The sequence below is a fragment of the Cervus canadensis genome, chromosome 16, assembly GCF_019320065.1.
Source record: "Cervus canadensis isolate Bull #8, Minnesota chromosome 16, ASM1932006v1, whole genome shotgun sequence".
Taxonomy (NCBI): Eukaryota; Metazoa; Chordata; class Mammalia; order Artiodactyla; family Cervidae; genus Cervus; species Cervus canadensis.
The window spans coordinates 5,403,577-5,426,284 of record NC_057401.1 but is presented as its reverse complement, the minus strand read 5'-3'; the positions used below and the strand labels follow the sequence as shown (position 1 = coordinate 5,426,284).

Here is a 22,708-nt window from a genome sequence, read left to right as displayed (position 1 = left end):
CCCTCCAGGGACCAGGGGCTGAAATGGGGCTGAAGGTACCAGAGTAGCGACAGCACAGTAGTATGCATGCCCCCCTTATGACTGCAGAGCTCAGAGGAGGCATCAGACTTGGAAGATCAGGGGAGGCATCTCAGAGGAGGTGACCCTACAAGGACACAGACAAGAAGTTGGCTGGCATGTTCTTGTCTAAACCACACGTTTGCAAGCTCCTCCAGAGCAATGCTTTTGTATTGCACCTCTGTGTGTCTCCCAGCAACACATCCAGTGCAGCCCAGAGTAAATTTGATAAAGACAAAGAAGAAAGGGAGAAAGGGCAGAAAGGGAAGAAGTCAGGCAAGCCACAGCTGGGCAGGGTGTCATCGAGGTATAGCAGAGAAAATGGGTTATGGAGCCATAGTTCTGGGTTCTTACTTGTCCTTAAATGTCCTCACTGCGTGGCCTGGCCAGACACTTCTTTGAGCATCATTCTCTTCATCCATAAAATGGAGGTAATAATAAGAGTAGTGATAATATAATAATAAAAGTGGTACTGATAATAATAAGAGTAGGAGTACATAAGGTTGTCGCCAACCTGAAAAGTGGATATAAAGGCATTTTTAACTAGTACTAGGATTATTCATGTTATAACTGATGTGTTGAGAAGTAACTTACCAAAAAAATACTGCCTGCATTCCCCGAGAGGCAAAGAGGAGGCTCCCGAGGTCACTGCAGAGAGCCCAAGGCAGCCCATGGGTTCTGACATTGAACTGGCTACTCTTAGAACAGTTCCTCCAGGTTTATCCAGCCACTTTCCCAAGAGGAAAAGCCAGGAAAGGGAGGACCAGGTCTGTCTCAACCAATTGTCAAAATCCAGCTAATTAGGCAGGAAGCTAAGAACCCAGGATGAAGGAACGGGATCTGAACAGGAAGAGAATAAAATGATCATTTGTTGAGAACTAGAGTGCTCCAAGAACTTACACTTCGGGCTATGTCAAGACTGTGTCTCAGTTAATTGATAAGGAATCAAGAGCTCAGAGAGGTGAAGAGAATTCCCAAGGTCTTGAAGCTAAGAGGTAACAGGGACATGACCTGAGTTGCCAGGTGAATCTAGTTCCAAAGTGCAGGTGTTCCCTAGACTACCTCTCCCCAGCTTAGCACAGCTTCCAAATGCAAGACTCAGGTTTCTTCTCTCAGGTGAGCCTGGGGACAAACAGCTCCTTCCACAGCAAAATCAGCTTCAGAAGAAACTCCAGCTCCCAGGACTAAGAAAGAAGGTGGGGCTTCTCTCTGCAGGCTCCCATCTTCTCAAAGAAGCCTGATGAACGTCTCACAAGTCGGTGATCCTTGGCAATGACTGCAAGAGCCTTCATGTTAAAAAAAAAAAAAATTCCAGGCGATTCTTTCAATCTTTCTCCATTCATCCCTCCCTCCCTGCTCTCTCCTCTCATTCTCTCTCACGGTACAATTGCTATGAGCTGATCTCCCCAGGTCAGATTTGAGCTGTGAAGTCACAAGCTGTTCCGCCTCCTCGAAGGTACTGGAATGAGGGTCTGATGCATCTTTGTCATCCCCATGGTTACTTCTGCCATGGATGATATCCTGGAGGGGGCGCCTGGCCATTGTTTATCAGCCTTAAGCTCTCTAAAATGAACTGGGAATTCTCTGACTTCAAGCTCCAGTTCCCTAGCCTCAATTTCCATCCTGAGCCCCAGACCAGTTATATCCAAGGGTGGCCAGACTGCCTCCCCCACCCACCTCTCCCATGGTACCCACATACCCTCCACTCAATGTGCTCCCCACTGTCCAGTCCCCCATCTCCTATCCAGTCAGCCAAGCCAAGCACCCAGGAGCTCCTGATAGAGCCCCTGATTCTCCAACCAGGAACAAGTCCTGCAAGTTCACCTCCATAATAGCCCACCTGGATGCCCAAGTCCCCCTGCAGCTGACGCTCAGACCCTCAGACTCCTCTCAGGCACCACAAGCCTTCTCCTTAGACTGTGGCATCAACCATCACCCCAGTAGAAACATCCTCCATGCGGCCCAGGGGGAGCTCTCATTAAGGAAGTGAAAAGCTGGGCAAATGGATGCTCACAGCTTTACAAAAGCAAACAAATTTGCTCCATTCCTTCCACTTTGTTCCGAGTGGCGGGGCCCTCCACCCACACCAGTGCTGACAAAGGACTGACCCGAATCCCAGCACCCTTTTTTCCCACCACCAGGACCAAATGAGTCAAGTTGTGGGGTAGGGGCAGGCTTCACAGGCCCTGATCCCTGATGAACTACTCATTTTTTCTCACCGGCTGACTCATCTCTGCTCTAACCCATAGTTACCTATGGCCGGCCGCGTGGATGAACAGAAAGTCCCGGCCACTTGCTCCTGGGAGAGCAGGTTGCATTGCTGCTCTGAGCTAAAGTTCCTCTTGAAAAAAAAAAACAGGACTATATCAGCCTCTCAGGGACCCGTGGGCCGCAGGACTACATCAGCCTCTCAGGGACCTGTGGGCCCCATGATATGATGTGATGTTTTACCGTATGATAAAACAGTCACATCACCAGAAGTTATCAACAGAGAGGAAACAAAAACAAAACGTGTTCCCAACACCACTGCTGATGACACAGACACAGATGACATTCTGAGACATTTCTTTCCTCTATATACATGTGGTTTTTTCATAATTCCAATCATAGAAAACATACAATTTTACTCTCTGCTTTTTTTCACTCAACCTCCTCTATAATAAGTATCTGCCCAAATTATCACATGTCTTCATAACCATCATTTTAAATGATTGCTAAATAAGGATTAATTCCATCAAAAACTGTAACACTCTATTTGGTAAAACAAGCAAAATTTTTAAATGCTTCTAATTTTTTTCTGATTATTGTAACAAGTCATGCTCTTGTGAAATTGGGAAAGTAAAAGAAAGAAGAAAATATCTCATGAGCCCATAATTCAGAGTAAACTACTCACCCCGTAAAAGTGGTTCTTAAAAAATTGTTGAACTAGTCCATCCTATGCATGTGGCCTTACATATGGAATCATGAGAAAGTTGCTGAAAACTCAAAGCATTGTTCCAATGCTTTGAGTTTACGAATAACACTGCAGTAAACATTTGTGCTCATGAATCTGAACATATTTCCAACGATCTCTCCTGCTAGGAGGACAGGTCAGCTTTACTCCCTGGCCTGGTGCCCATACATTGTGTACCAAGATTCTCCCACCCTCCCCGCATGGCTACCTGCTGGCCCTTGCAGGTAGGTACCTGCACGCAGTTCAGGCCAGGTCCAAGTTCACTGGGCCCATGCTGTGTGCCAGACACTAAAGCCGCAGTCCGAAATAAAAGCAATCCTTGCCCTCTAAGAGGGGGTCAACATCCAGGGAAGCCCCACATGCTGGGGGATGTACACAGAGGTGCCGTACTCCCTCCCAGGCTCACACACCCAGCTGCTCTAATACAGATTTAGCAGGGAGAAAGACAGGGACAGAAGCAGACCAGTATATGCACCCGCATACCTACTCCAATCCCCAGACAAGCAACCAAGGACGGTTTTCACGTCCAAAGCCCCTGAGCCACAGTTGACACAAAGTAGCTGCGATTAGTCATGTACTTCATCTGCTTTGCATGTACCTGTACATCATCCTCACAGTAACCTTCCAGTATCGCCCTTCGGTAAGTGAGGTTTACTGACTTGCTTGGACTTCCCAAGTGGATCAGTGGTAAAGAATTCACCTGCCAATGCAGGAGATGCAGGAGACGTGGATTTGATCCCTGGGTCAGGAAGACCTCCTGGAGAAGGAAATGGCTACCCACTCCAGGTTCTTGCCTGGGAAATTCCATGAATAGAGGAACCTGGTGGGCTACAGACTATGGGGCTGGAAAGAGTCGGACATGACTTGGCAACCAAACAACAGCAACAATTGACTTGCTTGTGGCCACATGGCTGGTATGAGGCAGAAATAAGAGCTCAAACCCAGCCAGGCTGCTCCGGCATCCTTCTACAGAACCACTTATTCTACTGCCTCCATGGCAGATTTTGCCTCCAAAATATCTTTTAGGTCTCTAATCCACTCACCATCCTTCTCTAAGCCACTGCTGGTGTTTGAATGTGGACAAATGCAGTAGCCCAACAGTCTCCTCACGGTCCCTCTTGCCCACTACACTCTGTTACTCATGTAAAAGCCAATCTGTGTTTTCTAAAAACCAACTGTAATCATGTCCTTCTGTTACCTGAAGTCCTTCTAAGGTTTCTTCTTAAAAACCCAAATTCCTCCATACAGCATATGAGGCCTAGGATTGTCTGCCCTCTGCCCATTCCTCCTGCCTCCTCTCTGCCTGCTCCCCACGCCTCTCCCAGAGCCCAGATTCACCGCCCTTATGCCTCTTCAGTGTTGGGTCCAACTCCCCTCCAGCCTCAGGGCCTTTGCACAAGCTGTGCTCTCCTCAGCCACCTAAGTCCTACGTGACTTCCCCATGGTACTCTCCTGAGGTTCCTCCATACATCCTTGCAGAGTAGGTTTCATGGCTACTTCATGCAATTCATCACAGTGATATATACTCCTCAGTTCTCCTAGTAACCCCTCCACCAAGAAATAGAAATTCAACCATCAATTTTTTACCACTAAGTCAACTTTTCTCTCCCTTTGTCTTTTTTGTATTTGTTGCAATCACCCACTGTCTACAATTTGCATTTCTTTACACATTTCCATCACATTTCCTGGAGACTGTGACAGAAAGGCAGAGAGACAGGGACCAGAAATAAAAGAAGAAATGAGACACATTTAACAATTATCAGATTGTCTGAACATTTCTGGGCAAGAGAGAGGCTAATTCATCCTCAAGAGGCAGAGATTTGTTATTTGACTAGACTCAGTGACTGATATGCAATCGTTCTGTTACACCATCAAGACACTGACCGTAAATTCAGCAATTTTCGGCACCCGGAACTTCCCTTTGTTCTTCTGTTCAGGCTGATATTCTGTTCTTGTCTTCACAATCACCTAAAATGATCAACCAGTGTTAGCACACATAAATACTTGGAAGAGTTTTCTGTTCCTTTTTTTTTTAGTAATTAGAACTTACTATATATTGCATAAAGATCAGAAAACACACACTTCCTCAAACACACACAAGAAAATTAAAAATTCAGATTATCCATATTTTCCCATTCCAACAGAGACAACCATAGGTGACAATTCTGGTCACACCTTTTCAGACGTTTTTACATGCATATGTATGCATTATATTGTATTTATGTATTAGCTATTTATACAAATATACTTTTGTGAAATGGACTGGCACTTCATTTTATCACACAACACTGCACTAACATTTTTTTCCATGTAGACAAATATATGATTTCAGTTTGCCTTTTGATGTCCTTAATATTTCATTGTATGTGTAACTACAATTACTCTAACCAGTATTGACTGCTGAACATGTAGGTTGTTTCCACAATTTGGATTATCTAAGCAAGTTATGATGAACATCTTGTAGCTAAACTTTTGCACATATACTTAATTCCAAATTAATTTAGAGACTTCCACAAAATGAAATATAAAGGTCTATTGAATCTATTGTATCATCTTATTTTTCTGAAGTCTGAATATTTTGCAGAGGTGGCTAATATCTTTTCGTGATAAGCTGTCAACCTGCCAAGACATTTATGGAACTTCATCCCACTGTGTAGGCAAAGTGGAAGAAAAAAAGAAAGTTCACAGATAATCAATAACTACTGCTGCATGCCACAGTGTCATGTGGAACACAGGAACTGTCTGAGCCTTGGGGTCTCACCTGTAAAGTAAGGACAATGATCATAATCGTAACCCCTATTTAACAAGATTGTTTTGAGGGTTAAATGAGATGATAATGGGCAATATTTTTGGAATAATTTATTATGTGCCAGGGCTAAATCAAGCTCTCCATATACCTTATCCACAAACCACTACTATTTCCATTCTCCTGAAAGGGAAACTGAGGCACAGAGCTGCCAAGTCACATATCCAAGGTAACACAGCTCAAAGGAAGCAATCTTCTAACCGTGATCAGTCTTCTCATTAGAGCTTAAATTAACGGAATTTTCACTGAAAACTTTCACCCCGAGTTTTCCTAGAAGTGATAGTCAAGTGTATGGACTCCTGCAAGAATTCTATGAAGAATGCTCTTTAAGGTCTCTGAGGCATACTGTGGACAAAATACAGCTCAAGAAGGAAGGGGTAGGGGAGGAACTTCCATGATTGGACATCTCCTGTGTGGCACTTGGAAAACACTGCCCCCTCCCTGACACATGGAATTCATTTGCAGATGTAAATTCTGTACCTGTGCCCCACCCTCTTTCAATTCTGCTCCTCCAAATAAAAAGTGATCCCTGGCTTCCTTAAACAAAGAAATGATACAGTCAAACAAGGGTGAGGGATTTGGGGGGAGAATGGGGTCAGAGAATGTTCGATTTTTTTCTATCTCCTGCTCAAAAGAAGAAGAAAACAGAAGCCTCCTTGCCGCAAGTAAAAAAATATCCCTCACGCTTTGCAAATGTACTATATGGCAGGCACTGGGCACTTGAGAGGCACCATCTCACTTAATTCTGTGTTGTGGGGCAGACACTGACATTGTCACTACTGTAGGGAGGTGAAAGACCGCACAATGTGTTTGAATCCCAACTCCAGCACTGAGCCTGCTGTGTCTTGGTTTTCTCATCCACTAAATGGGGAAATAACCATAACTACCTGGTTGGGTTTTTAGAAGGCTTAAATGAGTCACTATAAGTCAAGCACTCACATCGTTTATTCAATAATAAATGCTTTTTTGAACACTGCCTCTGAGTGCTGCCAAATGTTTTTCCAATAGATGTCTGAAGCAGATGCAGTTTGGGCCTGACTTGCACATGTCAATCTGTAGGCCCTCCCTATCCAGTCCTTACACAACAACACAAGGATTTCTCAAGAGTGATGCTCTTCAAGCATGGTCTAAAAAAGGAGGCTTTCAAGGATGAATACAGTTTTCGTGAGTGAACAAGCCAAGACATTTTATGCAAAGTGAACCACATGGTTTAAGAAACAAGAGTGTGAAACAGCATGTAGTCTACACATTTGGATGCTTTGGTGCCACATGAACTTCGATGTGTAAGTAAGAACTGAGAGCTAATATAACTACAAGGGCAAATGCAAAAGCACAGCCCATAGCCTGTGCTGTGTGCTTAGCCGCTCAGTCATGTCCAGCTCTTTGAAACCCCATGGACTGCAACCCCGCTAGGCTCCTCTGTCCACGGGGATTCTCCAGGCAAGAATACTGGAGTGCGTCACCATGCCCTCCTCCAGAGGATCTTCCCAACCCAGGGATGGAACCTAGGTCTCCCACATTGCAGGCAGATTCTTTACTGCCTGAGCCACCAGGGAAGCCCAAGAACACTGGAGTGGGGAGCCTATCCCTTCTCCAGTGACTAAACACAGCACAGCACATCCCTTCTCCTGGGGGCTTCCTGAGCTAGGAATCAAACTGGGGTCTCCTGCTTTGCAGGTGGATTCTTTACCAGCTGAGCCACCAGGGAAGCCCTTTAGAGATGGCTGTGTGACCTCCATAGGCTAGCTGTTTCTATTAGAAATGCACAATATTCCGGGAAGGGCCAAATGAAATATACTAGTGTTTTGTGAACTTAAAAGACACTCTACAAATTGTAATGATTAAAAATTGTTGAGACAGTACTAGACCAACTGGCAGGTTATGAAATGTATAGAAAATTTAGATGTCTGATCATTTTTAAAAATATTTACAGACTGGAAATCATAATTTCTTCTCCCAATTCTTCATGTTATATGTATATATAAATTTATATATATATATATATATACATATATTATTTATATATATAAAAATATATATATATATTTATATATACATGTATTATATATTTATATATAATACATGTATTATAATACAACTCAGTATCTATTTCTAAGCTTAGTGAATTTCCTGGTCAGTGTGCTATGTAACCCATACAACTTGGGGCAGTAATTGCCTTTGACTTTTATGCTAGACAGCATTCAAAGATAGTCCCCAAACTTTGCACCCTATCCCCACCCCCATATAATCTCCTTCCTCAAGAGTGTGGACAGGACCCATGAATATGATGGCACAGTCCCTCCCAGGAGTATGTTATGCCATCTAAAACTCCATCACAGCAGACTGGAGAGAGAGGCTCCTTCTGGCCTTCAGGAAGTAAGCCAACACGCTGGAGAGGGCTATGCAGCCAGTGCCTGAGGGTGGACTCCAGGAGCTGAAAATGACCTGGGCCAATAGTAAGGTCATGCAAGAAAATGGCACTTCAGTCCTACAACCACAAGTAACTGAATTCTGCCAATAATTGGCATGAGCTTGGAAAAGGACCCCAAGCATCAGGTAAAATGCAGCCCGGCTGATACACTGACTCGAGAACTGTGAGACCCTCCTGAGCAGACAATCCACCTAAACTGTGACTGGACTTCTGACCTATAAAAACCTGTGAGGTTTCTGACCTGTGAGGTGATAAATTTGTGTTATTTTGAAGTACTAAAGCTTTGGTAACTGGTTACATAAAAACAGAAAAACTAAAATTCCTCCCCACATTATCAAGTCCATCTCAACCATCTCTTAACTAGACTTCTTCATTTCTAGATCCTTAGCCATCAGAGTCATCTCAAGCATCACACATCAAATGTCAAGAAACATTTGCTGCTTAGTCTTCCCCTCTGCCCTTCTATTTTATAGACATCTTTCTCAAAACTTCTCAAAGAGCTCTAGACCATTTATATCATTCCATGTAAATTTAGAAGACCTCATGCATCAGTCAACATGTTGAGACAGGGACAAAGCTAAACAAATATTACTGCTGAAATGAGACAATGAATAACCATTATAGGCATACCATTCTGCTATAATTGCCATAATAAATATTTTGTGGTTCCTTCTCTCGTATCCATTCCCTTCTTCAATCAAAAGCCCCCAATCCTCCTTTCAAGAGCCCTGTCCTATGTGATGGCCATGTAGTTTGGTGGAATTGTTGCCTTCCTTGAGGGTAGGGATGGTCCCTAATCAGGTTGGGCCAATCAAAACATACTGTTCTTCTGATCACAAAATTTGATTGGCTCAGAGATGCACGTGTTATCCAATTTGGATCAAAGTATATGAGGCAATACTAACTGGAAACTTGGGGGAAGAAGCCTCCTTGCTCTTTATGAGTGTTCCCTAAAGAGTATGGTCTTCCTCCAGATTGTACAGTGAGAACCTCATTCTGAAACAGTTGATGCACTTGTTGCTACTATGAGGAGGAGCCAGGATGAGGTCAAAGGCAGAATATAAAAGAGGACAGAGTCAAGAGGAACCTGCAGAAATGGATGTGAGCCCTGATGACATCTGCCCTCTGGATCAGGCCATGCCTGAAACCAGACCCACAGTGAACCCTGCAGGCATGGGGCAGGGGTGGGGGAGTCAAATCTTACTCTTTGGGCCTTAATCCAATTTATGCTGGGTTTTCTGATACTTGGTGTGAAAAGCTTTCTATCTGATACAAGTGTGTTCCAAGAAAAATGAACTGAAAAACTATTAGAATTTAGTAAGATGGCCAAGCACTAAAATCATAACAAAAGCAATAGATATTCTTGGCACCAGCAAAAAAAAAAAAAAAAAAAATCACCACAGAAAATGATGGATCCACCCAAAGCTACATACAAAAATATTCACAACCACTTTTTTTCATGATAGCCCAAACTGAGAACAACTCAAATGTCTATTAACAGGAGAATGGATAAATTGTGGTTTATTCATAAGATGGAATGTTACACAGCAATGCTACACACATGGGTGAATCTCACAGGCATTACATTGAACTGAAGAAATCTGATGCAAAACATTTTTTATATCCTGTGTGATTTCATTTATATTAAGTTCAATATAAATAAAATAATTTTATATTATCTAAACAAATATATATGCTATATATAGTACATACATATAACACACACACACACACACACACACACACACAAACACATATATATAGTATCCCAATTACCTTTTACAGCAATAGGAGAGATGCTGAGTTTAGTAGAATTGGGGTCATAGCCCTCCACGTCCTGCTTTGCCCTGAACACCTAAGTGATGTTGCTTATGCTCTGAATGAGTCTCTAATGAAAACACTTCTTTTGGCTTCAGAACACTTCCCAAACCACCAGGTTCAAACTAGGCCGACAGACAAGGGGGCCCTGACCCCATGTCCATCCTCAGTTATCTGCTCCTCCCTTTAGCTAAGCCATTCTTTCTCCAAAAGCAACCCAGGTAATATTTGACCTTTGCCCCAAGGAAATATTAGCTTATTAGAACCCCTTCTCCACATCAAAAGCAGGTCAGTGCCTGTTTGCCTGGAACAAACGGGCAGTCCTCTGGACTGGTCTTTTTTGAGCTCTCGGTCAGGTTTGGCAGGCGTGCTCACTCACTCCTCCATAGAGGTCCTCCTCCCAGGCCCCTGGTCCTCTTCCTGCTCACTGACCATCCCTCCTTGGCTTCCTCCTCAAGTCCCACCCACTCTGCTTAACCCCTCAGCACTAGAACTTCTCAGGGTTAGGTCATGGGATACTTCTTTCCTTCAAATTCTTTCTGAAGGTTCTTACTCCTATCACTTCAAGCTCCATCTTTATTCTTGTACGTCTCAAATTTATATCTCCAATTCCAACCCTATTCAGCATTCAGATTACCCTACTGGCTGTTTGCCCTTGGACAGACACACCTGAATTTATCATGTCCACAGCAAAGCTCTTGGGTTCCCTGACTCACCTTCCCCAACCATCTTGCCCTTGACATTCTCTTCCTTGTGTAATCCCTAGCTAAGAAAATAGCAGCATGATAAGCCATGTTTATGTCAAGTCACATACAGGAGTCTCCCATGATCCCTCCCTTCCCTTCAGTCTCCAAACCCATCCCACCACTAGTCTCCGCTTCTTCAAAACTTTCTCTCAAATAAACCCATTTGTCCAGTTATACTGCCCTAGTCCAGAGCATCATCCTCTCTCCATGAACATTTGCTCTGACCATCTTCCATGCTTCCCTCCTTGCCTCCCAAAATCCAAATAAAAAGAGCTTTCTAGACTAAGAGAGCACCAGCCAGCAAACATTCAGAAGACACCCAGGAGGCTGGACCTGGGAGGACCACAAAGACGTAGTTCTGAGTGGACTGGGAACAGCAGGTGAAGTGAGGGGTAAGCCGAGGCTCTGCATGCCTTGCCTCGCATGTTAAAGATGGACTTGAGATCAGTGAGGAGCTAAAGAAGGTTTATAAGCCAGAGAGTGGCTTTCCAGGCAGGCATTACAAGTAGAGGAGAAGCCTCTGGCACAATGGAGATACACTAGAGAGATGCAGAAAGCAAGAAAAAACAGCCCTACAGTTACTGGAATCAACCAGCTATTGGGCATGTCATGAAGCGTGGTGTGCTGTTCCCGTGGACTGGTGCCAGAAACGGATCCTTTCTATAAAAGGAGACATAGTAACAGTGACTTTTTTTAGTACTATGAAGGAGAAAGCATAAGAAATGTTAGCCAATCATTATTAATTGTACCTTGGAGGAATCAGCTTGCTTATGCAAAAAAGAGAGAAAAGAGAAAACAAATTTGGTAAAAAGGTTCTATTTTCTGCAGTTGAAAAAAAATGGAGCGAAATGGAGCTCTGAGCTACTTGATTAATATATGAAATGTAATGAAAAAGTGGGAAGAGGGGAGGAAAAATTCTTTCTACTTGTTTTTATTAAAAGTAGGGCTTTATAGATACTTGGAAGAATGAAACTCCTGGTTTTCAAATATGGTTTTGAATTTAGGCACAGAAATAAATGTTTTCTTTTCATATCAATACATCAGTCCCTATTGTTCTGTTGGCAGTTGATATGAAGAACATAATTTAACATAATTGGCGTTGTGAAAATGGGATAAATTATTCATCCCGAAAGGACCCCTTGTCTGGATATATTCCCCCTTCGCTGGCAAGGCCAGATAATACATGTTGGTTCAGATGGCGCAAAGTATAGATCATAAAAATTTAAAATACTACTTCCCAGGATTATCAATAATGAAGAGGTTCCCACACAAAGAGGCTCTAGGATTGGCAGGAACAATAAATAAAAGTGCAGAAGTGCTGACAAGGAGCATAATTGTATTTTTATGAGCTGGACTGGCACAGGCCAGAAATAGATCTAAGCTGTACCTTTCAGCTCATTCTTTCAGCAAAGAAAGAAGTTAGGAGCAGGACAATGAAGGGCTAGCCTCTGAGCACCTCCTGTGTGCCAGACACAGTGCTACTCATGTGTACTCACAAAGTCTCATACCCATTCCCCCACTTGTAGCATTCTCTCTGACCCTCACATCTCTGCTGTAAGATCATTATTATTCCCATCTTTCAGATGAGGAAATTTAGCCTCAGAGACTTCAGTCACTTGCCTATGATCAAATGATAGGTAAGCGGTTGAGCTGGTATTCAAACTGAAGAACATGATGCCCTTTTCTATAATTTTTAAGGTACCTGCTATGTGCCTGGCACTGTACCAAAAGCTTTACATCCTATATCTCAGCCAATCCTTTCAATCACTCTGAGGAAGGAGAGAGTATCCCCATTTAACAAGAGCCGGAGTCTCAGGGAGCAGAAATGACTGCACAACCTCACATAACCACTAATGGGCTGACTCAAGGCTTGAGCCTGGGCTTCTGGCTCAGATCAGTTGCCACTAGTAAGGTCATCATTCAAAAATCATAGCACTCAAACTCTGATCCTGTGGCACCTGATGCTCTATCAATGCTATTGAATGAATGCCCTAATGAGTGAATCCTGCACCTAAAGAGACAAGGTAAAGCTACCCCTAGTGGGGCCTGGGTACATAGCTGGGAACCTTCTCCCATTTACCACCTCACTCCTCAACTCATACTCCTTCTCTTTGGGTCTGAGTCTCTCCCTGGGCCCTTGAAGTTTGGTACTAGGCCCAGAACACAAGTAAGATATAGGTGTTCAAAGAACATTAGTGGTAGTATTGTCCAGTCCCACCAATCCACAGATGGGAACATGGAAGCCCAGAGAGGGGAGGGATTTGCTGCCGGTCACTCAGCAAGGACTCCAGTATGGACTTGCTGACTCCCAGTCCAGGGCGCTTTCTGTGGGCTCAAATCTCTTTTCCTTGCTGGGCCTTTGATTTCTCAGGGCAGAATGGAATATTGGCCAGGAAGGCCACATATGGATGGACTAGCCCAGAGAGTCTCTGACTCTTCAACTCTGTGACAAGGCATATAGCTGGGGAAGATGAGGGACTCTTCACTGGGTCCTACAGGGACTGCCAGCTCCTGCTCTGAGCAGAGGCTAGTTGCCTGGGCTGGAGTCCCTACAGCAAGGGCCATAGCTCTGCCATCCAGACCCATTCTCTACAGGGCAGAAGCCCAGCCCACCTCACTGTTCAACCCTTCTTGCACCCCTGTGCACTCTAAGAAAAATGATCCTGACAATGGGACTGAATTGATGATGATGATGGTAACAACAATCATGACAACAACCTTGCATTAAGCACTTACTCTGTGCCAGGTACTGTGATAAACATTCGATATGCATTTTCTCATTTTACCCTGTAAACACTTCTTAAAGGAAGATACTACTGTCCTCATTTTAACAAGAAAACAGAGGGACAGAGCGGTTAGTAAACTTGCTTAGGGTCACACAGCAAGTAGGTGGTAGAATTAGGATTCGAATTCCAACTGCATTGTTACAATGCATGCGCCCTTATATAGGCCACCCTTTATTTGCAGGGACACTGGCTCGCTGGCTCACTGTCTCTCTGTGCGCGAACATAAGCAAGTAAGGCACTGCAGCTCTCTGAGATTGCTTCACCATCTGTGAAATGGAGGTGATTTTTAAATATATATATATATATATAATTTGATATATTCTCATGGTAAAAAAAATAAATATGAAACTTGTAGAATTATATGTATATACATACATATAGTCTTCAAATGGGCCCCAACCACCCCATCTGTAGTCCCTAACCACCCCATCCATAGTCCCTAACCATTCGATGGCTTTTTGTGTGTCTTTTCAAGACTGTTTTATGAGTTATAAGAATGAAACATACACCCATATTTCCACAAATGGGGCTCCATGCTACATTCTTCAAAGTTGTTTTAAAGGAGCAATGTGTCTGTTGCTTTTTCCACATTAGCACAAACACAAGCAAATCTGTCTCATCCTTATAACAATTGCTTACTTTTCCACATCCATGCACTACGGTTTATTTAACCACTTCAGTCTCATGGAACATTTGTTTAACCACTCCAATCTCCACATACATATATGGCTTTGCAGATTTGAAAAATATATCCATAGGATAAATTTCTGCCGCCAGTAGCAACATACCAATCAAATGGGATATGCAGCTTTAATTTATAAGCAATGTCCAAATACCCTCTAAAAACCACTGCATCAAATTATATAACCAACCAGAGTGCAACAGGAAGATCTGCTTTCCCCTAGCGTTAGCAACACCAGGCATTATCACTTTATTTATTTATTGCCAATCAGATATGTAAAATGTTATGTTCCATTTAAAATTATTATGTTTTAAATTACAAAGAATTTTTAACCTGCTCATTGGTCACTTTCTATTTGTTGGAATCACCTAGTCAGAGCCTTTGCTCCAATTTGGGGTGATGCACAATCTGTCTCTTGGGAGCCCCTGAAGAGCAGAACAAGCGGACTCTATCATCCTGGAATCTGCAGGGATGAGCATTTTCTGCTTCCCAGGGAAAAACTGATGGTTCTCTGATCCTGTGTATCAGGGAGAAAAATAAACCCTCTGGTGAAGCCACGACAAAGACCAAGAAGGCATGCAGGAGTCAGTGACAGGAGCAGCATCTCCTTCGCTCCTTTCTTTCCCATCGAGCCCCTGAACCTCCACCATTATCCCATCCTTCTCAGCAAGTTTTACTTTTATAGTCATCCTCCAAAAATATCACTTTAGGGAGACACAGTCTGAATATCCAAGGAGAGAAAGGAAACTATCACTGAGCCCCATGTTTGTGTCATTAGATAATTTTCACTTGTTTTCTCACAGTAACCCTGTTAGGTAGCTATTATGCTCATTTCACAGAAAGAAAAAAAAGGCCCAGAGATACCAAGCAACTTGCCTAAAGTCACACAGTACATGAATACTGTAGCTGAGATTTGAATACAAGCCTCTAGGACAACAAAGCACATGTGGTCTACCACACAAAATGTGAAGTGTGCCGAACATTAATAATTGATCTTTTAATGTCTGCATTCCTTTCCTCCCACAAGCAGGTGAGCCAACCTCCTGTGGGACGTGTAAAGATTTAGTAATCAGTAGAAAGGAAAGGAACAAACTGCCTAGAGCCTCGCAGCTGGCTTTGCTGAATACATGATTCATCTGAGCCTTTGCCAGGAGGGTTGTGCCTATCTGGCTTGCTTTCAGGGGACTAACCATCCTTTAGCCAGCATTTCCCAGACTCCTGGGTACAGATCTTGGCTGCACTGTTTTCTTTTGGTGTGTCCTAGGATAGTATTTTACTTCTCATCTGAGCCTGTTTTCATATGGACACACTGGTCATGACCTCATAGAGGGGTTGTGCACTTATCTGGGTTATCATGGTCACGTAAATAAACCAAAGGCACATCCTGGAATTTGGTATCTACAGATTGGTGTTCCAACTTCTCAAGAGTTTGCTCCCATGGCCCAGAAAGAGCTACCAAACTGCTTAGATTTAAATGGATTAACTAAGCCTACCCTTACACTAGGCAAGGGGCCAGGGGTCTCATTCAGCCATCATTTCCGGTCTCCCACCGTATGCCAGAACCAAGGCTACAGAGATGAGACAGAGCCAGGACCCTCAGGCCCAGCGGGAAAAGCTCCTCAGGGCTGACCCAGCACTGTCATAAGCAATCTGTCCATCTCCGCATTTCTATCGCCAATCACAAACAGCAGAGACTTTCCAGTTATCTCCTGCCCTCCACTCTTCTCTTCCCCGACTCATGGAGGGGAGGGTGCAGCTAGAAACCCGGTAGCCTCTATTTGGGGGAAACTTCTCTGGTGCTGCCTCATTTGGAAGATGGATTGGAAGAAAGGAGGAAGAAGAGATCAGGCCGTAGGGTAGCCCACAGCAGCCAGAGGGGTCTTCCTAAAAGGGAAATCTGATTCTGTTACTCGACTTCCTTAAAGCCCTTCCAAAAATGTACCACATGAACTGGTGTCCACTGCACCTCGTGCACCACATCCCTCCCGCTCACTCAGCGCACCCAGGCAACTCGACCTCCTGACTGCCCTTCTTCTCCCCTCGGGGTCTGTCCGCATGCTGACCCCTCTGCCTTACCCCCCTCACCTACCCACTCTCCAGCTCTCAGCCAGGGCTCCTTCTGCAGAAGGACCTTCCCTGACCACTGTTCCACCATAATTAAGCCCTCTTAAGTCTTAGCCTTTACAATCTAGCACCTTATTCTTTTCTTAATAGCCCATCTTACAAGTTGCATCTCTGAACTTCTATTTGTGTGCTGGCCTGTTTGAAGACCCTCTTTCCCACTGGGACTAGAAGCTCCATGAAAGCAATGATCATGCCTGATTTTTCCTGGCTGTGTATGTATAGCCTAACATAGTGCCCAGCATGTAGAAGGTGCCCCATAGAAATGCTGGATGAGTGAGTTCCTTCCATCATAGTGAGTATAAGCTTTGCTATGATTATGAATGGCCAGGGAGGGTGTCCAGGAGAGCTGCCATGACCACTGCTTATCAGACAGGAAAAGGGACAAGCAGGGCATTCTGGGCAGAAGGAATGGCCTGGGCAAGGAGGAGGGAGCAAGAAACACCCTGGAAAGTATGGAAAATTCCAGGGCTGGTTTTTCAGCCTCAGCACTGTAGACATTTTGGGCAGGACAATTCTTCAGGGGCGGCATTTTGTGCATTGTAGGGCATTTACCAGCATTTCTGGCCCAAAGCAGCCCCCCATTGTCACAACCAAAAAGTGTCTCCAGACACAGCCAAACGTCCCTCTAGTGGGGAGGGGACTCACCCCTGGTTGAGAACAAAGGCTCGAGGTAGCTCTGCCACGCTGGTGTTCAAGGTACCAAGTGAGACGTGGTAGGGATGGAAGCCGGTGCAGCAGGTGATGGAGGACCTGGAGTGTCAAGGTCAGGACTGGAGGACTCTACCCTGTGGGGAGGACTCTACCCTGTGGGGAGCACTGCAAAGGCTTTCCAAGGGAGAAGGACTGATCACAACTCTGGGGGCACTACCATAGGTGTGGTGTGGAGGACTGCTCAGAGTGATGGAAGAGGTGGGGAACAACCACCTTAGGAGAGGCCTCCTCTCCCAAGACAGGCACAGCTCCTCCAGCATTGGGGGGTGGGGGGGCACTGGAGTCCATGATGCCCTCTTTCCAGGATGGCCCCAGGCCTCACCTGCAGGTCCAAGACAGCGCAACAGGGAGCCTCGGCCAGAGATGAAGGGATGTAGAGTCTGAGGAAGCACTGCCTGGGGTGGGAAGCTTCTCGTTATTGAAGGCAGCAATGTGCAGAAGGGGAAACCAAGGTGTCAGGGGCCCTGGGCTTCCAAACTCAGCTCTTCCACTCTCTCTGTGAAGCTTGGGAAAGTCTATTGATCTGAGCCTCAGTTTCCCCACCAGTGAAATGGGTGCACTAACACCCACCTCATAGGATTTCTGGGAAGATTAACTGAAACCATAGCTGTGAATGCCCTGCATGGCCCATTTCTAGCCCAGAGCAAGAGCTTCAGACATACTCAGCCTCTCCACTTAGCCTCCAAAACCTTTCCCCCAGAAGCTCACATTCCATACAAAGAGTATTCAGTGGACAAATATAGAAATAATTGTCAGTATTACATGCCAAAGCACACTCTGTATTTTACATTTTTAGGAAGAAAAGTCAATATATTGGGGTCTAATATACGTCTTTCCAATAACCTTTTTAGTTTTAAACCCTCACCATGTGGCTGGACCTAATGAGAGAGCTGACAAATGTGCCAGACCTCTCCTCGCCTTCTCTAAAGCCCTGTAAAGTTGAGTGCCCCCTCTACCCATGAGGAGGCTGAGGCTGAGCTAGCTGGCCCCCTATTCCTGCTGAGGTGGAAGTTTCTAGAACAGCACTGCCTGGGATCTGGGTTCTCCAGGAGGCTTACCAACTCTGGGATTTGGGAAGTGACTTTTACCACCATGCTTGAGTTTCATCATCTTTAAAAACTGGATTAAAGGAGCAATTCCCTTATTAGATCCTATTAACTACTGAAAGGATGAAAGAAAATTCTGTGTGTGTGTGTATGTGTGTACCTCTGACTTAGAATCTAGCCCAAGTAGCACATGAAAATGATAAGTTATTATTCTCTTACGGTTGGTTTTGTGCCAGGCACTGTCTATATAAGGCCAGATCTAACACTGCCCCGACTAGCATGAAGTAGGTGTGGTCCTCCTCACTGCACAGAGGACACTGAGGTCCACCTGCATGAAGACTCTGTCAAGAACACCTGCCAAAGTCTGAGAGGTGCCCCGGGGGATGTGTCCGTTCACAGATTCTCACCCGTCAGGATGCACTGGTTTCCCTTCCCATGCATGCAAGTCTATAATGTACTTATCTTCTTCAGGCTTTGGGGCAGTTTTCTGGCACATCTGGACTGGCTTAGTGGTTATCAGGCACATTTCTTGTCTCAAGGAGAGAAAGAAGTCCTTGGAGGTGGGACATGGGGTGAGGAGTAAGGGGTGACAGAGACCATGATATCTCTGAATGACCCGCAGGTGTGTGTAGAGTTAAGGGGAGAGGTAACCTCACCACAGTCCCTTTTCCTTGCATGCCTCTTAGGGACGTAAAGATCCTTGAGACTAAAGGGGAAAGATTCTTCCTAAAACTTCCCAAAACCTTGAGCAAATATCCCCTCTGCTTCTCCTCAATTTCCACTACATCTGCAATCAAATTCCAGCATTGCCACTTACTCCTCTGTGGGTTTCAATAAATCATAAAATTTCTCTGATCCTCCTCCACCATTTGCCTGAGAACGTGGATGGATGTATAATCCCCAGGTATTGTGCATCTAGCACAGTGGTTCTCAACTTTGGCAGCACACAGGAGTCCACCTGGGAAGGTTTAATTAATAGTGATGCTTGGGTCTCACCCCCCAGAGATTCTGATATAATTGTTCTGGGGTGTGGCCTAGGTATCAAGATTTTCAAAGGTTCCCCAGTTAATGCTAATATACAGTCACAAACTGAGAACCTCTGCTATACAGGTAACTAATACCCAATTAATATTACTCCTTCACATTTCTTTAGCACTAACTGCCTGTTAGCAAATTTTATTTTCAAAAGGCCTTATCAGTTTCTCAGGATGGCTCAGTGATTCTTTATTTCCGGAACCCCTATGCATATTTTCATATTGACAACCTCTGCACTTTCAAAACAGATGACTCAACCCTCAGCCAATCAGCCAGGCCCTTTATCTAGCTTTGGCTTCTCTTCTGTTCATTGGATAGAGCCAATTGGTTAAGACACACAATGCCCTCCTAGAGATGCCAATGAGAAAATCAAACAAATGGAATGATCCATTGTTCACTCTTCAGCTAGGGAACTTCATCATTTGCCTCCTAATCTATCTTTTATGGCATGCAAAAGCTCACATTATAAAATCCCAAGTTCTCTCAGAGGGATCTTAATATCACTTCTCCCACCTGTGCTCATAGAATAACTCCCCCACTTTTGTATAAATGCTCACCTCCATTCTTCATCGACTACTCCCATGTCAGGAGATGTGCCATCAGCCAGTCACTCATTTCCAGCCACGCCTCCCCAAAACACACTCTATTCCAGTCATGCTATTTCCCAAACGCCCTCCATTCTTTGCACACTTGTGCCCTTTGCCTTAAATGCCTTTCCCTCCAATGGCCTACCTGGGAGGATTTTACTCACCTTTAAAAGCCAAATTCAAATGTTCCCCTCTGCAGCTGACCTCGGCTGTCCTCCCAGTTCCCTCTCTGCCACAACAGAATTTAGTTGTTTCCACCCCAGTGATCTCACAATCTTCATAATGCTCAGGCATTGCATTTACCATGATGCTTTATATTAATTTAAGTCTTATAATGATGAGGGATTTTGTAACGTGTGTTTTTATAACCAACTTCCAGGGTAGGAACAGGGCTTTAGCAGGTGCAAACTAAATGCTTGTTGGACTGCATCCAATTCTCTGTCCTCAGATTTGTAACAGTCAATTTTTAAAACATCTTCCCCAAATAATCAAGACCATTTTCTTTTTCTTCAAATCTAGAAGCGTATTAGTATTCATTCACTATGATAAAACTTTTAAAACGAAAGATTAATTTTTTTGCCTGCGTATGTGAACAAAAACATGAACAAGCACTTACCATAAATCTGAAATAACGTAAGAGGTGCCATGTCTCTAGGAGGAATAACTACATTTTACAAGAAAGGGAACGTATCTGGCCGATAAGGGAATGAAAGGGTTTGAGGGAGGTGGAATTTTTTTTTTTCTGCTTTATTTCCTGAGATGAGGGGAGCACAGGGGCTGCTGATGAGGAACAGAGCACCTGCTTTACCTTTTCCGGAGCAGGCAGCTGTAAGTGATTAACCTCCAGGGGAGTGATGAGAGGGACGGTCTGGAAGCCATCCTCAACCGAAGGTGGTTTGGCTCCCTTCTCACTGGGGTTACTGTTCAGCTTCACCATTCTGACGCCTTTCTTCCCAGACCAGACCTAAGACAAGCAGGAGAATTCTAGTTACAGTGGGGAGTGAGGCAGGAAAGAGGGCTGGCGACGAAGAAGACAGCGCTGCCCTCAACAGCTCCACTGTGGCAGCTTCAGCGTAGACATCAGGCATGGATCTTCCACTAGATTTCCTGACATGATCCCTATTATCCAGGAAAACTTCTTTAATCATCAAGAAATGCCACCTGCCAATGGCACTTACCAGCTTTCAAATTTGAGAAACTCAAGGAGAATCCCAGTCTTACACACAAAATATACAACCTTAAAAATATAGCCAAGACACCACAGCTAACATAATCACATAATCTCAGTGGAAAGCTAATTCTTAGCGACAAAAAAAAAAAGTCCTATTATTCTGGGTCATCCTGCAGTATGATAAATTTCACCTTACCACCTTGATTGCTATTTTATTATATTTTGTTTTTTTTCCCCATTAATCTCCTGAAAATACAATAAATACATTCAATGCCTCTATGTGTAGTATACCCTTTTACACAACATGTAGGTTGTACAGGAGATACAATTTCTTAAAACAAAAAAGGACTGGCTTGAACCTGATCCTGTTATTCAGCCATGGAATGCCTCCATTTCCTCAATAGCAAAGGGCCATTTTTTTTTTTTTTTTTTTTGGTTCCACGGAAAGTTAGCAACCCCCGTATTCCAAGATTGCCAACTAAATAAACAAATCACATTTATTTCTTTCCAGCTCCCTTGGAAGTCAAACCGTGTTCTCACCCCACCCCCAGAATCCCAGCACAACTGAATTTTTCTGGTCAATCCCGCTGATTGGAACGTTATTAGACAAAATAGGGTTGTTGTCGGGGTGAAAGGGATGGGCAAGGGTTGGAGGATATTGGGGAGTGGTTACAGCAAAAACGAATGCCTACTTACCGCGCAGCACTCTTGGGGGTCGGAGCAGATTCAAACCAGTGTGAAGAGGAGGAGGACGGCCAGGAGTCCTGCCTCCTCAGCCGGAGCTTGTGGTGCTGAAAGGACAGCGCCTTGCGTGCGTCTGGATAGCGAGCTTCTGAGAGCGAGGCGCCAGCGCGCGGGCTCCCGGCAGCTGTCCGCCCGCCCGCCCGCCCGCTCGCGCCCCCTCCCACCGGGAAACGGGCTCCCACACCATCTGTCATCTGGCACCACCTGCTGTTTCTCACGCATGGCCACAACCACAGCATGCACAAAATGGTTTCAAGAAAGTGGGAGGGATTCTGGCCATTTAAAAAAAAAAATTAATAAACACCGTAGTATTCTACAAGCAATCCTTGAGCCTTTAGAAAAACTGGAGGAGGCGGCATATTCATTAGGAAAAGGGACCACTCCGAAGATTTCCCAGGACAATATTATGAAACACAGACTTGTTTAGGACTTAACACCGTGCTCTGATCTGTATATGGAAAGAAGGAGAACTAATATTTATTGAATATCTCCCATGCATTGGGCCCTTTTCCAGGTTATTTCAGACTATTTCTCTCATTTGCCAATTGTGACTTATAATAGTGCCTACATGATGGGGTTAGAGTGAAGGGTGAATGTGATAACTTGCAGAAAGCATTTAGCTCAGAGCAAGGTGCATGACTAGCGGTGCATAAACATAAGCACCTTTCCTCACAATGCTGTGATCATGCAGGCCAGCTAAGGTCACAGAGCTAGCAGAGCACCAGGGATCTGAACCCTGATCCACCACTGTCAAAGTTTGTATGCAGTCCACATTACAGAGCTTCCAGGTTGGTGTCTGGAATCAGGGAGGGCAAAGTGCTAGAGTCAGTTCTACGAAGTTCTGGCTGTGGGGACATTTTGAATTCACTCTCCAAGCCTTCTTTATCTCTGATGTGGATATAATAACATCTCCTTCGCCAAGCGGTTGTGAATATGAGAAGAGACTGCACTCAAGGAAACCCCTTTCAGCTCAGGGACAGGATTCTGAATGGTTGAATTGTTTCATCCCTG

At 44.4% G+C, this 22,708-nt stretch overlaps 1 protein-coding gene across 1 annotated transcript in view; it reads right to left on the bottom strand.

The window, feature by feature from the left end:
• The window catches only part of NSG2 (neuronal vesicle trafficking associated 2), a 65,145-nt gene extending 43,306 nt beyond the window's left edge, over positions 1-21,839 (bottom strand). Inside the window, exons 1-3 of the mRNA XM_043489177.1 lie at positions 21,650-21,839; positions 20,591-20,746; positions 4,895-4,978 (exon numbers count right to left, since the gene is read on the bottom strand). Coding sequence (XP_043345112.1) covers positions 4,895-4,978; positions 20,591-20,719 — 213 coding nt within the window. The 5' untranslated portion in view covers positions 20,720-20,746; positions 21,650-21,839. The remainder of the gene's footprint in view (positions 1-4,894; positions 4,979-20,590; positions 20,747-21,649) is intronic.
• Positions 21,840-22,708: the final 869 nt, after the last annotated feature.